The following is a 17,141-nucleotide window of genomic DNA, read 5'->3' as shown; positions in this document are numbered from 1 at the left end:
ACTTTACCGCCAACGTAACAGTTTATGAAACCCGCCATTGGAGATTATTCAATTCTTTTTTCCATCACCAGGATGACCACAAGCTCTCCCAGGATGACCTGGCGAAAAAATACGGCACGGATCTGGCTAAGGTAAGCCCCCCCAATTAAAATTACAACCGACCCTCTTCAAAAATGTTGGGTTGTGTCAGCCATATTGTTCTGCATTTAAGTCCAATCCCCGTTTTTTTTTTTGTATTGCAGGGTCTGACGAACGCCCGCGCCAGCGAGATCCTGGCCCAGGAAGGACCCAACGCCCTCACCCCTCCACCCACCACCCCCGAGTGGGTGAAGTTTTGCCGCCAGCTCTTTGGCGGCTTTTCCATCTTGCTGTGGATTGGCGCCATCCTCTGCTTCCTGGCCTACGGGATTCAGATCGCCATGGAGGACGAGCCAATCAACGACAATGTTAGTATGATGTATGAAGAATTATACGAACAGTTAACCCCGCCCACAGTCTGCCCAGGGACTGGGTGTCCCCGCCCGCTTGCCAGATTAGCCCACCCAAATTTCACCCCATTACGCAGGGGTTGCCCACTTGTGTCCCCCAATCACCGTAATGAATGCCCTATTGAGTAATTGAAATAAGGGTGAGATTGTGATTCCAGGACACAGCCCTGGACACATCATTATGGAGACTGAGGTCCAAGATGAGGGACTGACCCGGAAAATCTGAAACCATTGGTCTCTATGCATTATGGCAATGCTCATAACTGATCCTGTTATAACATGGAACATCCAGAGGTGTATTCCTGACTTCTGTAGAAACAGCTGTATTGGGACAGGGGAACAGAAATGCATTGGAGTCAATGAGGAAGGTGAGATTAAAGAGACCCTTCCACCTTCCCCAATCCATTCAGAGTGCTAGGCAAGATCAGTTTTGTCAGTCACTCCACTCGGCATCCTTAGATGTGGTTTTATCTAGCTCCACCCCTCCCCCCACAGAAGTTGGCAGGGGGGGGGGGGTACCGTGAAGATTCCAAAGGATGCCACTAATCTTTCTTCTACACATCAAATAGAGCATTTGTACTGGAAAAGCAGCTGAGGATCCTGGCACAGCTCCCTGGGGACAGCAGGAGAAGAGAAAAGGGGAAACCTTCCAAATTTGCTTGCATGTGTTAAGTGGGTTACCAGTTCAGGGAAACCTGCCAGAGATAGATGAGAAATAGATAGACAGATAGATAGATAGATAGATAGATAGATAATAGATAGATAGATAGATAATAGATAGATAGATAGATAGATAATAGATAGATAGATAGATAGATAGATAGATAGATAGATAGATAGATAGATAGATAGATAGATAGATAGATAGATAGATAATAGATAGATAGATAGATAGATAATAGATAGATAGATAATAGATAGATAGATGGATAGATAATAGATAGATAGATAGATAGATAGATAGATAGATAGATAGATAGATAGATAATAGATAGATAGATAGATAATAGATAGATAGATAGATAGATAATAGATAGATAGATAGATAGATAATAGATAGATAGATAGATAGATAGATAGATAGATAGATAGATAGATAGATAATAGATAGATAGATAATAGATAGATAGATGGATAGATAATAGATAGATAGATAGATAGATAGATAGATAGATAGATAGATAGATAATAGATAGATAGATAGATAATAGATAATAGATAGATAATAGATAATAGATAATAGATGGATAGATAGATAGATAGATAGATAGATAGATAGATAGATAGATAATAGATAGATAGATAGATAGATAGATAGATAGATAGATAGATAATAGATAGATAGATAGATAGATAGATAGATAGATAGATAATAGATAGATAGATAGATAGATAGATAGATAGATAGATAATAGATAGATAGATAGATAGATAGATAGATAGATAGATAATAGATAGATAGATAGATAATAGATAGATAGATAGATAGATAGATAGATAATAGATAATAGATAGATAGATAATAGATAGATAGATAGATAGATAGATAGATAGATAAATAGATAGATAGATAGATAGATAGATAGATAGATAGATAATAGATAGATAGATAGATAATAGATAGATAGATAGATAATAGATAGATAGATAATAAATAGATAGATAGATAGATAGATAGATAATAGATAGATAGATAGATAATAGATAGATATATAGATAGATAGATAGATAGATAGATAGATAGATAGATAGATAAATAGATAGATAGATAATAGATAGATAGATAGATAGATAGATAGATAATAGATAGATAGATAGATAGATAGATAGATAATAGATAGATAGATAGATAGATAGATAATAGATAATAGATAGATAGATAGATAGATAGATAGATAGATAGATAGATAGATAATAGATAGATAGATAGATAATAGATAGATAGATAGATAGATAGATAGATAATAGATAGATAGATAGATAGATAGATAGATGATAGATAGATAGATAGATAGATAGATAGATAGATAGATAGATAATAGATAGATAGATAATAGATAGATAGATAGATAGATAGATAGATAGATAATAGATAGATAGATAGATAGATAGATAATAGATAGATAGATAGATAGATAGATAGATAGATAGATAGATAGATAATAGATAATAGATAGATAGATAGATAGATAGATAGATAGATAGATAGATAGATAGATAGATAGATAGATAATAGATAATAGATAGATAATAGATAGATAGATAGATAGATAGATAGATAGATAGATAGATAGATAATAGATAGATAATAGATAGATAGATAGATAGATAATAGATAGATAGATAGATAGATAGATAATAGATAGATAGATAGATAGATAGATAGATAGATAATAGATAGATAGATAGATAGATAGATAGATAATAGATAGATAGATAGATAGATAGATAATACCGTACCATAATTGAAGCGATGATTCACAAAGCTTCGGTAGCACCTAAAAGGGTTCTCAGCAGTGCTTAAGGCATACAAAAATGTCAAAATGACTAAAACGCCACTTTAGCATGCCGTAGTTGCACTTTAAGATGCCTTAATTGTTGTCTGAAGATTGATCATTCAATTATGTGCGGTTCAGGGTTCAAATCTTTTGTACTGTTTCCACAGCTGTACCTCGGCGTGGTCTTGGCTGCTGTTGTCATCGTTACCGGATGCTTTTCGTATTACCAAGAAGCCAAGAGCTCCAAGATCATGGACTCCTTCAAGAATATGGTGCCCCAGGTAGGGAGAGGCGGTACAATATTGTAGATAGATAGATAGTTTGGCTGTGTTGGTCACACGCAGGGGCGGACTGACCATTTGGGCACTCATGCACTGCCCGAGGGCCCGGGGTCAGTAGGGGGTCCCATGAGATGCCCCTGGTACCTTTCATAGGCTTTTTTGGGTGTGATTTGAGTGTGGGTGAGGACACAGGGGCCCCATGATCCCCTATTGCCAAGGGGCCCCATGACTTGTCAGTCCACCCCTGGTCACACGTATCAATTTTGTCCCGCTATTCCAGCAAGCTCTGGTGATCCGCGAGGGGGAGAAGCTGCAGATTAACGCTGAAGCTGTGGTGGTCGGTGACTTGGTGGAGATCAAAGGCGGGGACCGAGTTCCGGCAGACATCAGAATCATCTCCTCTCATGGCTGCAAGGTGAGACCCAGCCGCTGCTTGTATGTGTGATAGGTGTGTGGGATGACCTCATCATCGTCGTAAAAATATCATCTCCACTTTTTATGAAGCTTTACTAAAGGCCATGCTCACGTGCCGACATTTAAACCTCAGCTGTTGTATGCACGACGGCTCTTCTAGATTTGTCTTCCCATATTGTACTGATCTGTACTGCAGGGGTAACAGACTCAGAATGAACAGGCAGCATGTAACCTGAGGGCAACCTTTCTTTCTAACCTCTGTGTCACCTACTTCTCTATATTACCTGTAATTGAATATGATGACCCTCCTTCTTCTCTGGTGTCTCTTACATCTGTGCTGGAGGCAGGCAAGAAATAGCCCTGGTGATTGACAGAACATAGCTGGGGATTCTGTAGACACCTCTAAGTAAAACAAAATGCACTGACCACATATTGGGCTTTGGCTATGGACTCAGATTCTTCAAATTTTGCCTGTACAATCTCTAGGAAGGGTCAGTACACCCAAAACTATTAATTTCAAGTTCTAGTAGATTGCCGTTGTGAGCTCCTCCCATCATGAAGAGTGAGAGCACTTCAAGGTGGGCAGGAACACCCCAAGATGGGTGGGCACAGTGTGGGGAAATATGGGCGGGCACAGTGCCGGGAAATATGGCTGGGAGAGCTCAAAACCCTGAAAGAGTAAGAAGGCAGTGGTCAACTTATCCCAAAACACTCTACCCATAATAGAGACATTACTTTTGTGTGGACTGTCCTCCGAGCATGTGTGGTTACCTTGAGGTTGCTAATCCAGGCTCTTTACACCAGGTGGATAATTCTTCGCTGACTGGAGAGTCTGAACCACAGACCCGATCACCGGAATTCACCCATGAAAATCCTCTGGAGACCAGGAACATCTCCTTCTTCTCAACCAACTGTGTGGAAGGTGAGGTTGGGGTTGATGGGAGGTCTAGATTGAGATTCTATCAGAAGATGTGAGGAACCTTGGGTGACTGCCTATATAGTAGACCAGCCGTTCTCACAAGGGTTCCATGGAGCCCGAGGGTTCCTTCAGAGGTTGCTAGGGTAACTACTGATACCAATGATCTTTTTATCAATTTGTAAAGTGGCACCAATGACCACCAATGTAAGGAGCATTCTTCCCACTAGCCATCAGTGTAAGGGGCATTCTTCCAATTGACCACCAATGTAAGGTGTATGCTTCACATTGACCACCAATGTAAGGAGTACGCTTCCTATTGACCACCATGGTAAGGAGCATTCTTGCCACTGACCACCAATGTAAGGAGAATGCTTCCCAATGACCACCCACCAGTGTAAGAGGCCCCCTTTCCCAATCATCACCAAGGTAAGGTAGACCTTCCCTTGCTGACCACCAATCTAAAGGGGCCCTTCTGTACTGACCACCAAGGTAAAGGAGCTCTACAGTGACCTCCAATGTAGAGAACGTTGTAATGACCACCAAAGTAAGGAATTTCCTTACTGACCATTAGTGTAAGGGAACTCTTCAATAACCACCAATGTAAGGGACCTACCACCAATGTAAGTGACCTGATCATTGACCACTAATGTAAGAGAGCTCTTTAATGACCCCCAGTGTAAGAGAGCTCTTCAGGGACTACTAATGTAGCCACCAGTGCAACAGGATACTTCTCATACTGACCACCAGTATAAGGGGGCCTCTTTCCCAAAAATCACCATTAAGATGGTCCTTCTCCTGCTGACCACCAATCTAAAGTGACCTGTCTCCAACGACCACAATTATAACGGCTCTCTTCATTGACATCAAAGGTAATGGAGCTCTTCATTGACCTCCAATGTAAGGAAGCTCTTCACTGACCACTAATGTTAGGGAGCCCTTCATTGACCTCCAATGTAAGGAAGCACTTCACTGACCACCAATGTTAGGGAGCTCTTCATTGACCTCCAATAATGGAGGGCCACTACAATTTTCACTTTCTACATTTCTTTTTTGGCCACTGTTATTATTTGTTTCATTTCATTATTATTACTGTTAATAATACCCATTAAACACCAATGTAAGGTGGTCCTTCTCCTGCTGGCCCCCAATCTAAAAGGTAGCCTTCTCCACTGGCCACCAAATAAAAGAGCTCTTTATTCTCCCACTGACTACCACTTTAAGGGGGGACCTTTCCCAATAATCACAAATGTATGTGGTCCTCCTCCCATTGACCATCAGTCTAAGGGGACCCTTGTCCACTGACCACCAAGGTATGGGACCTCTTCACTGAACTCCAAGTCAATAGAGCTCTTCTTTGATTTCTAATGTAAGGAAGCTCTTCATTGACGTCCAGTGCAAGGAAGCTCTTTACTGACCTCAGATGTAAGGAAGCTCCTCAGTGACCTCTAATGTTAGGAAGCTCTTCATTGACCTCCAAAATAAGGAAGCTCCTCACTGACCTCAGATGTAAGGAAGCTCTTTAGTGACCTTTAATGTAAGGAAGCTTCTCACTGACCTCTAATGTAAGGAAGCTCCTCATTGACCTCAGATGTAAGGAAGCTCTTCATTGACCTCTAATGTAAGGAAGCTCCTCATTGACCTCAGATGTAAGGAAGCTCTTCAGTGACCTCTAATGTAAGGAAGCTCTTCATTGACCACTAATGTAAGGAAGCTCCTCATTGACCCCAGATGTAAGGAAGCTCTTCATTGACCTCCAAAGTAGGGAAGCTCCTCATTGACCTCAGATGTAAGGAAGCTCTTCAGTGACCTTTAATGTAAGGAAGCTCCTTATTGACCTCAGATGTAAGGAAGCTCTTCAGTGACCTTTAATGTAAGGAAGCTCCTTATTGACCTCAGATGTAAGGAAGCTCTTCAGTGACCTTTAATGTAAGGAAGCTCCTTATTGACCTCAGATGTAAGGAAGCTCTTCATTGACCACTAATGTAAGGAAGCTCCTCATTGACCCCAGATGTAAGGAAGCTCTTCATTGACCTCCAAAGTAGGTAAGCTCCTCACTGGCCTCAGATGTAAGGAAGCTCCTCATTGACCTCAGATGTAAGGAAGCTCTTCATTGACCTCGGATGTAAGGAAGCTCTTCATTGGCCACTAATGTAAGGAAACTCTTTATTGACCACTAATGTAAGGAAACTCCACCAGTGACCACCAGTGTAAGGCGATTCTTCACTGGCTATCAATATGAAGGAACGCTACAATTTGCAATATCTACATTTTTTTTGCCCGTTATTATTATTTGTTTCATTTCATTAATGCTACTAAAAATGATTTGATCATATGGAGCAGCCTTGGGTGTGAAATCATAAAAGTACTCCACATTCCTTATGTTTTTCTTTATTCCTGCATCTCAGCTCACTGCTCACGTCGATGTACCATGAGCTGTAGATATCGCCATTACTATCCAGGGTTCCTTGAAACATGAAAGTTATTTCAAGGGTTCCTCTGAGTTATAAAGACTGGGAAAAGCTGTGTTAGACTGTTAGCTTTGGCGGTTTTATGTCTCAGCTCGGCTATTCTATCCTGTGTGCAGCAGCTGCATTGACTATTGAAGCTCCTCCGGGGTGCACAGCAGGTCACGGAGGACCCACACAGGGTGCTATTCTCTCTTCTCCAACCATGACAGTCCCTCTATTGAACCCACAGAGCAACTCAATGGCCGCTTTTGAAACTTTTCCCAGTTCACAGCCAGAGGGCCTCCAAAAAAGGAAAAAGAAAAAGAATGATGGATGTCCGGAGACTGAGAACAAGGCCGGAATGTGAGCCCAGCAGTGGAACAAAACAGCTTGCTGAGAAGCCAAGGACTCATTATACAAACGTCCCTTAAAGTGTACCTATCTCCATGCAACCATTGTGTGGGCTTACTCAGGAAGCTGATGAACTTTCCCTGCACAATTGTGTGACTAGGGATGAGAAAAACTGAGAGTCTTTATTTCCCCAAGAAGTCATTGGGAGATTTTGGGGAAATTTCACTGGTGTCAGTCATAAGAGCCTTGGATCAATGGAACGAATAATACTATAACTCCAAGGGCCAGATTAAGGCAAGCAAAGGGCCCCATGTGGGCCGCAGTCTGGAGCCCACTGGTGTAAACTACCAAAGTGGCAAATGATTAGCAATCAATCTCATCCAATTGTAGCACTGTATGATCATATGTGATTAACCACTGGTATACCCAAAGCTTCTTTGTAGCCTACCCCATAGGGACTGATTTGTTCCATCTCTCTAGTGACTGATTGCTACTTCTTTAGTGGTTTTAGTAGTGTTGATTCTTTACTTCAAAAGTGTAATTCTAGGCTGAACAAGTTTTTGTTTTCTTTACATATAGGAACTGCACGAGGTATCGTCATAGCCACCGGTGACCGCACTGTCATGGGTCGCATTGCTACACTGGCTTCAGGGCTCGAAGTAGGGCGCACACCCATTGCCATGGAAATTGAACACTTCATTCACATCATCACAGGCGTGGCTGTCTTCCTGGGGGTCTCGTTCTTTGTCCTTTCCCTCATCCTCGGCTACTCCTGGTTGGAAGCTGTCATCTTCCTCATTGGTATCATAGTGGCCAACGTGCCAGAGGGTCTTCTGGCTACCGTCACGGTGAGGATTCATCACCAGAGCTCTGGAGATGGACTCTGCACAAGGGTTGGGATGGTCCATGACCCAGTGTTTTGTTTTTAACCTTCAAGGTGTGCTTAACACTAACAGCCAAGAGGATGGCCCGTAAGAACTGCCTTGTGAAGAACTTAGAAGCTGTGGAGACCCTTGGCTCCACCTCAACCATCTGCTCCGATAAGACCGGGACGTTGACACAGAACCGGATGACCGTGGCCCACATGTGGTTTGACAATCAGATCCACGAGGCGGACACCACCGAGGACCAGTCAGGTTTGTCATGACTGCTTTAAATATTTGTCTCTTTCTACTCCAACCTTTAACTGGCTAGAAGACCATTAAAGAACATTCTATCTTCGACCATATCCTACTTATGAAGTTGCTGGTGATCTTTAATCTGCCTCACCTCTACAAAGTTGTCAAACATTCTTAGTTATACATGGTCTCGTGCAGGGGTGGACTGACAACTCATGGGGCCCCCGGGCAATAGGGGATCATGGGTCCCCTGTGTCCTTGCCCAAACTCAAAAAAGCCTATGAAAAAGGTACCAGGGGCATCTGATGGGGCCCCCTACTGACCCCGGACCCCTCGGGCAGTGCCCGAGTTTCCAAATGGTCAGTCTGCCCCTGGTCTCGTGACATTGGTTACCTCCAAAGATGTCTTATCAGTGGTTGACTTACTAGTGGTTGACTGACTGGGTTGGCTATTTGCATATGACCTACAAAATATCTCTGTAACTGAGGTGTCGCTTTTGGTTTTTATCCCAAAGGGACCACATTCGATAAACGATCACCCACCTGGACCGCCCTGTCCAGAATCGCTGGCCTCTGTAACCGTGCCGTGTTCAAAGTGGGCCAAGAAAAGATACCCATTTCAAAGGTAAGCTCATGAACTTTTTTTGTAGAGAACTTTGGATGTGCCAACCTTGACCACGGTGGTCTATCCTGTGAATGTTACAATTCCTAAGGCTTGGTCTAGCCTTGCAATAATCTGATTGGCTGCAGGTTATTCTACTCTGTGAATGTCTAATTGGCACAAAGGTGTGAATGGGGACCTACATTCCGTGATCCCATACCCCTGAAATTCTTTCTGTTCCTCTTCTTGGGACTTTAATTGAAAAGGAAAACACAATGGCGCGTTTGACGCCTGGTCATTTTCTTGTCGCACAGAGAGATACAGCCGGGGATGCCTCAGAGTCGGCTCTGCTCAAGTGTATAGAACTCTCCTGTGGCTCCGTAAGGAAAATGAGAGAGAGGAACCCCAAAGTGGCTGAAATTCCATTCAACTCCACCAACAAATACCAGGTGAGAACAGTCTATGAATGACCCCGCCACTGCCAGTCTGTAGTCTATTGCACATGCTTTGTTTTAACGCTTCCTGCAAAAAAGACTTCCATCCCTGCAGAGAACACTATATAGCTAGGTAACCAGGCTCCCAGCCTTCCTGCAGAAAGACTTTCATCCCTGCAGAGAACATTACATGCTATGTAACTAGACTTCCAGTCTTCCTGAACCAAGACTCCCATCCCTGAACAGAACACAACACAGCTAGGTAACAAGGCTCCCAGCCTTCCTCCAAGAAGGCCTCAACTCTGCATAGCACACCATAGCTAGACAACCAGCATCACAACTAGGTAACCAGACTCACAGCCTTCCTGCACAACTACTCCCATCTCTGCATTGCTCACCACAGATAGGTAACCAGGATCCCTGCATTCCTCCAAGAAAGCCTCAACTCTGTATAGCACACTATAGCTAGACAACCAGCACCACAGCTAGGTAACCAGGCTCACAGCCTTCCTGTACAACTACTCCCATCTCTGCATTGCTCACCACAGCTAGCTAACCAGGATCCCTGCCTTCTTCCAAGAAGGCCTCAACTCTGCAAAGCACACCATAGCTAGACAACCAGCACCACAGCTAGGTAACCAGGCTCACAGCCTTCCTGCACAACTACTCCCATCTCTGCATTGCTCACCACAGCTAGGTAACCAGGATTCCAGCCTTCCTCCAATAAGTCCTCAACTCTGCATAGCACCCCATAGCTAGACAACCAGCACCACAGCTAGGTAACCAGGCTCACAGCCTTCCTCCAAGAAGGCCTCAACTCTGCATAGCACACCATAGCTAGACAACCAGCACCACAGCTATGTAACCAGGCTCACAGCCTTCCTGCACAACTACTCCCATCTCTGCATTGCTCACCACAGCTAGGTAACCAGGATTCCAGCCTTCCTCCAATAAGTCCTCAACTCTGCATAGCACCCCATAGCTAGACAACCAGCACCACAGCTAGGTAACCAGGCTCACAGCCTTCCTCCAAGAAGGCCTCAACTCTGCATAGCACACCATAGCTAGACAACCAGCACCACAGCTAGGTAACCAGGCTCACAGCCTTCCTGCACAACTACTCCCATCTCTGCATTGCTCACCACAGCTAGGTAACCAGGATTCCAGCCTTCCTCCAATAAGTCCTCAACTCTGCATAGCACCCCATAGCTAGACAACCAGCACCACAGCTAGGTAACCAGGCTCACAGCCTTCCTCCAAGAAGGCCTCAACTCTGCATAGCACACCATAGCTAGACAACCAGCACCACAGCTAGGTAACCAGGCTCACAGCCTTCCTGCACAACTACTCCCATCTCTGCATTTCTCACCACAGCTAGGTAACCAGCATCTCTACCTTACACCAAGAAGGCCTCAACTCTGTATAGCATACCATAGCTAGACAACAGCACCACAGCTAGGTAACCAGGCTCCCAGTCTTCCTCCAAGAAGGCCTCAACTCTGCATAGCACATCATAGCTAGACAACAGCACCACAGCTAGGTAACCAGGATTCCTGCCTTCCTCCAAGAAGGCCTCAACTTTGCATAGCACCCCATAGCTAGACAATCAGCATCACAGCTAGGTAACCAGGCTCCCAGCCTTCCTGCACAACTACTCCCATCTCTGCGTTGCTCACCACAGCTAGGTATCCAGGATCCTTGCCTTCCTCCAAGAAGGCCTCAACTCTGCATAGCATACCATAGCTAAACATCAGCACCACAGCTAGGTAACCAAGATCCCTGCCTTCCTCCAAGGCCTCAACTCTGCATAGCACACCATAGCTAGACAACCAGCATCACAGCTAGGTAACCAGGCTCCCAGCCTTCCTCAAAGAAGGCCTCAACTCTACATAGCACACCATAGCTAGACAACCAGCATCACAACTAGGTAAGCAGACTCACAGCCTTCCTGCACAACTACTCCCATCTCTGCATTGCTCAACAGACAGCCGATAACTAGTTTATGGCCGGCCTGACCATCGGCAGGAGAAAACAAAGACATAGGTTATAAATATTTGCATAGTTCCTTGTTCTAGGATGATCAATCTGCCCTTCTGCCCATCGCTATAAAATATATTCTACAAGGTCATGTTGTTTAACCAAGGGAGAATATTCTTTTCTGTTCCCTCTGCAGCTGTCCATCCACGAACGGGAGGATAGCCCAGAAGGCCACCTGTTGGTGATGAAGGGGGCGCCAGAAAGGATTTTGGACCGCTGCTCTAGTATCCTGCTGCATGGACAGGAGCACCCGCTGGACGAAGAGATGAAGGACGCCTTCCAAAATGCCTACTTTGAGCTGGGAGGACTGGGAGAGAGAGTGTTGGGTGGGTTTGTAGCATACCCTGTGATCCATACATAGGAGACTGAACACTGGCCAGCCTTGGAGGCTCAATAGAGGGCCTACCACTTTGCTGCCAACAGTAGAGGGGATGTAATCAGTGGCCTTGCTTTTTTCCCCTCAGTTATGAAAGTTTTAGGCTCCATTCACATCTCAGCGTAGTGTTTTTGCACATTTTTCTGCACGATTTTTTGTGCATATTTTTCTGTGGTTTTTGCACGTTTTCATACAGCATTTTGTAGCCGTTTTTGAGCTTTGGTGTTTTCTTCATTAGCCAATATAGAAAATGATCATCTGTTGCATCACTTGTTGCTAGGTTTTTCTGATTTTTTAGCTTTTCCTTCAGCTTTTATTTCTCTTATTATTTATTTATTATTATTTTGGTTTTTTTGTTAGGGTAAAAGGTTAGAGTTAAGGTTAGGTTAGGGGTTAGTGGTTAATATTTTATTTATTATCTTCTTCTTATTTATTTATTTATTTATTTATTTATTATTATTTTGTTTTTTGTTAGGGTAAAAGGTTAAGGTTAGGTTAGGGTTTGGGTTGGGGTTAATATTTTAATTTATCTTCCTCTTATTTATTTATTATTATTATTTTGTTTGGTAGGGTTAGGGTATTAATAATAATAATAAAAAATGAATTAATAAATGAATATAAATACACATAAAAAAAATCATAAATAAATACTATGTAATAATTAATAAAACATAATTAACCCCTAATCCTTAAGTAATAAAATAATAATAACAACAACAGTATTAATATTATTATTATTATTATTATTATTATTATTAATAATAATAATAATAATAATAATAACAATAATAATTATTATTATTATTGGTATTATTATTATTTATATTTGTATTGTTATTATTATTGGTAATATTATTATTATTAATAATAATAATAATAATAATAATAATTATTATTATTATTGGTATTATTATTATTTATATTTGTATTATTTCTATTATTGGTAATATTATTATTATTATTATTATTATTATTATTATTAATAATAATAATAATAATAATAATAATAATAATAATATAAATAATATTACTTATTATTTTTATTAATATTATTATTTTATTACTTTTTTATGGGATTGGGGGTGTTAAAGTTAGAGGTTAATTATTACTTATTTATTATTTCATATAATTTATTCATGATTATCTCCTCAAGCATTTTGGAACTTTGAGCTTCTAGCTACAAAACGCTCAGGTGCCAATGGGGCCTTAATGATTTTCAAATCACTGTTATAGCTGGTCCACAATTTCCTGCTTGAACAGGACTTCAGGAAATAAGCATTCAAATGAAAGCAGCATAATGATTTGGTTCTTTTGTAGTTAGATTTAGTATCATTTCCCATTCCAATAGTATCTATGTCCCCAATGTATGAGAAGACAGCAAAACTAGTCATGTGCACACAGGGGTGGACTGACAGCTCATGGGGCCCCCCGGGCAAGAGGGGATCATGGGGCCCCTGTGTCCTTGCCCAAACTCAAAAAAGCCTATGAAAAAGGTACCAGGGGCATCTCATGGGGCCCCCTACTGCCCCCGGGCCCTCGGGCTGTGCCCGAGTTTCCAAATGGGCAGTCCGCCCCTGTGTGCAGACATTGTTTAAGTGCCATTTGTTTGAGAGATGTTCCCACAAGAAACACTGATGTGCACTCTTGCAAGACAACAGATGTATGTTATGTAAGACTGAAAAAATCTGGCTATGTATATATATTTATATATACTGTACTGTGTGTGTATTTATGTATATACAGTGGGGATGGAAAGTTTGGGCACCCCAGCTAAAAATTTGTATTAATGTGCATAAAGAAGCCAAGGAAAGATGGAAAAATCTCCAAAAGGCATCAAATTACAGATTAGACATTCTTATAATATGTCAACAAAAGTTAGATTTTATTTCCATCATTTACACTTTCAAAATAACAGAAAACAAAAAAATGGCGTCTGCAAAAGTTTGGGCCCCCTGCAGAGTTAATATCTTGTACTGCCCCCTTTGGCAAGTATCACAGCTTGTAAACGCTTTTTGTAGCCAGCCAAGAGTCTTTCAATTCTTGTTTGAGGTATCTTTGCCCATTCTTCCCTACAAAAGTCTTCCAGTTCTTTGAGATTTCTGGGCTGTCTGTCACGCACTGCTCTTTTAAGGTCTATCCATAGATTTTCAATGATGTTGAGGTCAGGAGATTGTGAAGGCCATGGCAAAACCTTCAGTTTACGCCTCTTGATGTAATCCCCCGTGGATTTCGAGGTGTGTTTAGGATCATTATCCATTTGTAGAAGCCATCCTCTCTTTAACTTCAGCTTTTTCACAGATGGCATCATGTTATCATCCAACATTTGCTGAAATGTTATTGAATCCATTTTTCCTTCTACTCGTGAGATGTTCCCTGTGCCACTGGCTGCAACACGACCCCAAAGCATGATGGATCCAACCCCATGCTTAACATTTGGACAGAGGTTCTTTTCATTCAATTCTGTGCCCCTTCTTCTCCAAACGTACCTTTGCTCATTCCGGCCAAAAAGTTCAATTTTAACCTCATCGGTCCACAGAACTTGTTTCCAAAATGCATCAGGCTTATCTATATGTTCATTTGCAAAGTTCAAACGATGATTTTTGTGGTGAGGACGTAGAAGAGGTTTTCTTCTGATGACTCTTCCATGAAGACCATATTTGTACAAGTATCTCTTTATAGTGGAATAGTGACCACAACTCCAGTGTCTGCCAGATCTTTCTGGAGGGATCGTGCAGTCAAACGTGGGTTTTGAATTGTTTTTCTCACAATCCTGCGAGCTGTTCTGTCTGATATTTTTCTTGGTCTTCCAGATCTTGCTTTAACTTCCACTGTTCCTGATGACTGCCATTTCTTAATTACATTCCGAACAGAGGATATTGACATCTGAAAACGCTTTGCTATCTTCTTATAGCCTTCTCCAGCTTTGTGAGCGTCAACTATTTTCAGTTTCAGTTTTCTAGACAACTGCTTAGAAGAACCCATGGTGCTGATTGTTGGGGCAAGGTCAGATGAGTCTGGGCATTTAAAACCTTTGAGATTGACATCACCTGGTCTTCCCAGACGATGATTGAGAACAATCCATGACACTGGCAGGTCTCAGCTTGGCAAAGGGGGCAGTGCATGCTATAAATTCTGCAGGGTGCCCCAACGTTTGCAGACGCCATTTTTTTGTTTTCTGTTATTTTGAAAGTGTAAATGATGGAAATAAAATCTAACTTTTGTTGACATATTATAAGAATGTCTAATCTGTAATTTGATGCCTTTTGGAGATTTCTCCATCTTTCCTTGGCTTCTTTATGCACATTAATACACATTTTTAGCTGGGGTGCCCAAACTTTCGATCCCCACTGTATATATATATATATATATATATATATATATATATATATATATATATAAAATGTACATATATATATACATACACAGAAGCCAGGGCTGTCCTAACGTATGGGCACCCCAGAGCACTGCCCAGGGGCCCCCTGATAATTTTGCATTACATCATACCTGCCAGCTGTCCCGGATTTGCAGGGACAGTCACATTTTTTACCCAGCTGTCCCAGGATGGCCTGGGCAGTGTCCCAAAACCTGTACTGTGTCCTCCTGATCCCAGTAATGTGCCCTCCAGACTCCCCCTGTACTGTTTCCTTCTGCCACCCCCCCCCCTTTCCCAATACTGTGGCCTTTGATTGGTCTTTGATTTATGACATGTTTTCTTTAAATTTTATCGAAAGTACTAATATGTTTAATTCTATCAACTATTTATTCATTCTTGAGATTAGGCGTGTAAATTGGGGCAGGCTGGCAGGGGCCCCGGTGCATTACTTTGCCCGGGGGCCCGTGATACTAATAGGACGACCCTGATAGAGGCATAGAGAGGGGGCCAGCCCTACGTCAGCTCTGACTGGAGCAACTCTACGCTTCTACAGGTCCTATGTAACATCTACTGCCTCTTCTTTCTCCATCAGGGTTCTGCCATTCTCATATGTCCACAGAGAATTTTCCGCGTGGCTTCAAGTTTGACACGGATGATGTCAACTTTCCCATCACCAACCTGTGCTTCGTAGGACTGATTTCCATGATTGACCCGCCCAGGGCCGCCGTACCAGATGCTGTCGGGAAATGTCGCAGTGCTGGGATCAAGGTATGTATCAAAATATAAACAGGGATGGCGCTATTGACTGTAAAGTGAATCTGTGGTTAGGCTGCAGACGTTTACACATTCTACAGAATAGAAGCTGCTGGGTCACTGCTGGGAGGGGGAGCTGAGTCACTGCTGGGAGGGGGAGCTGAGTCATTGCTGGGAGGGGGAGCTGAGTCACTGCTGGGAGTGGGAGCTGAGTCACTGCTGGGAGGGGGAGCTGAGTCACTGCTGGGAGTGGGAGCTGAGTCACTGCTGGGAGGGGGAGCTGAGTCACTGCTGGGAGTGGGAGCTGAGTCACTGCTGGGAGGGGGAGCTGAGTCATTGCTGGGAGGGGGAGCTGAGTCACTGCTGGGAGGGGGAGCTGAGTCACTGCTGGGAGGGGGAGCTGAGTCACTGCTGGAAGAGGGAAGAATGGAGGAACTGCGCTGCCGAGTCACTTCTGGATGGGGGATGCAGATGGAGTTCAGCTACTGAGTCTCTGCTGGGGGAGCAGGGGGAAGCTGGCGAGTTTCTTCAAGGAGAAGGTGCAGGGCTGCTGGGAGGGGAGGGGGAGCAAGGAGAGCTGAGCTGCTGAGTCACTGCTGGGAGGGGGAGCAAGGAGAGCTGAGCTGCTGAGTCACTGTTGGGAGGGGGAGAAGGAGAGCTGAGCTGCTGCGTCACTGTTGGGATGGGGAGAAGAGGGAGTTGAGCTGCTGGGAGGTTAAGCAGGGGTAGGTGAACTGCTTAGTCACCGCTGGGAGGGGGTAGCAGCGGAGGATGATCTGCTGGAAGAAGGAGCAGGGGGAGATGAACTGCTGAATCACTGATGGGAGGGGGGGGGGGAGAAGGGAAGCTGAACTGCTGAGAGGAAGAGCAGGGGTAGATGAGTTGCTGGGATGGAGAACAGGGGGAGATGGATGAGCAACTGAGTCACTGCTGGGAGGGGGAGCAGAGGGAGACAAGCTGCTGGAACGGGGAGCAGAGGAAATGAGCTGCTGGGAGGGGGAGCAGGGGGAGATGAGCTGCTGAGTCACTGATAAGAGGGGGGGAGGGGTAGC

General features: G+C 43.2%; 1 protein-coding gene across 1 annotated transcript in view; it reads left to right on the top strand.

The window, feature by feature from the left end:
* Positions 1-17,141, top strand: part of LOC149432801 (sodium/potassium-transporting ATPase subunit alpha-2) — a 63,844-nt gene that overhangs the window by 14,229 nt on the left and 32,474 nt on the right. Inside the window, exons 3-13 of the mRNA XM_089664929.1 lie at positions 72-131; positions 243-446; positions 3,154-3,267; positions 3,548-3,682; positions 4,486-4,603; positions 7,978-8,246; positions 8,336-8,534; positions 9,031-9,140; positions 9,431-9,565; positions 11,724-11,913; positions 15,929-16,104. Coding sequence (XP_089521055.1) covers positions 72-131; positions 243-446; positions 3,154-3,267; positions 3,548-3,682; positions 4,486-4,603; positions 7,978-8,246; positions 8,336-8,534; positions 9,031-9,140; positions 9,431-9,565; positions 11,724-11,913; positions 15,929-16,104 — 1,710 coding nt within the window. The remainder of the gene's footprint in view (positions 1-71; positions 132-242; positions 447-3,153; positions 3,268-3,547; positions 3,683-4,485; positions 4,604-7,977; positions 8,247-8,335; positions 8,535-9,030; positions 9,141-9,430; positions 9,566-11,723; positions 11,914-15,928; positions 16,105-17,141) is intronic.

The sequence above is a fragment of the Staurois parvus genome, unplaced genomic scaffold, assembly GCF_062004578.1.
Source record: "Staurois parvus isolate SC_StPar_1 unplaced genomic scaffold, SC_StPar_1.0 ptg002105l, whole genome shotgun sequence".
Lineage (NCBI taxonomy): Eukaryota > Metazoa > Chordata > Amphibia > Anura > Ranidae > Staurois > Staurois parvus.
The sequence above is the reverse complement of the archived record's forward strand: the minus strand, read 5'-3'. Positions and strand labels throughout refer to the sequence as shown.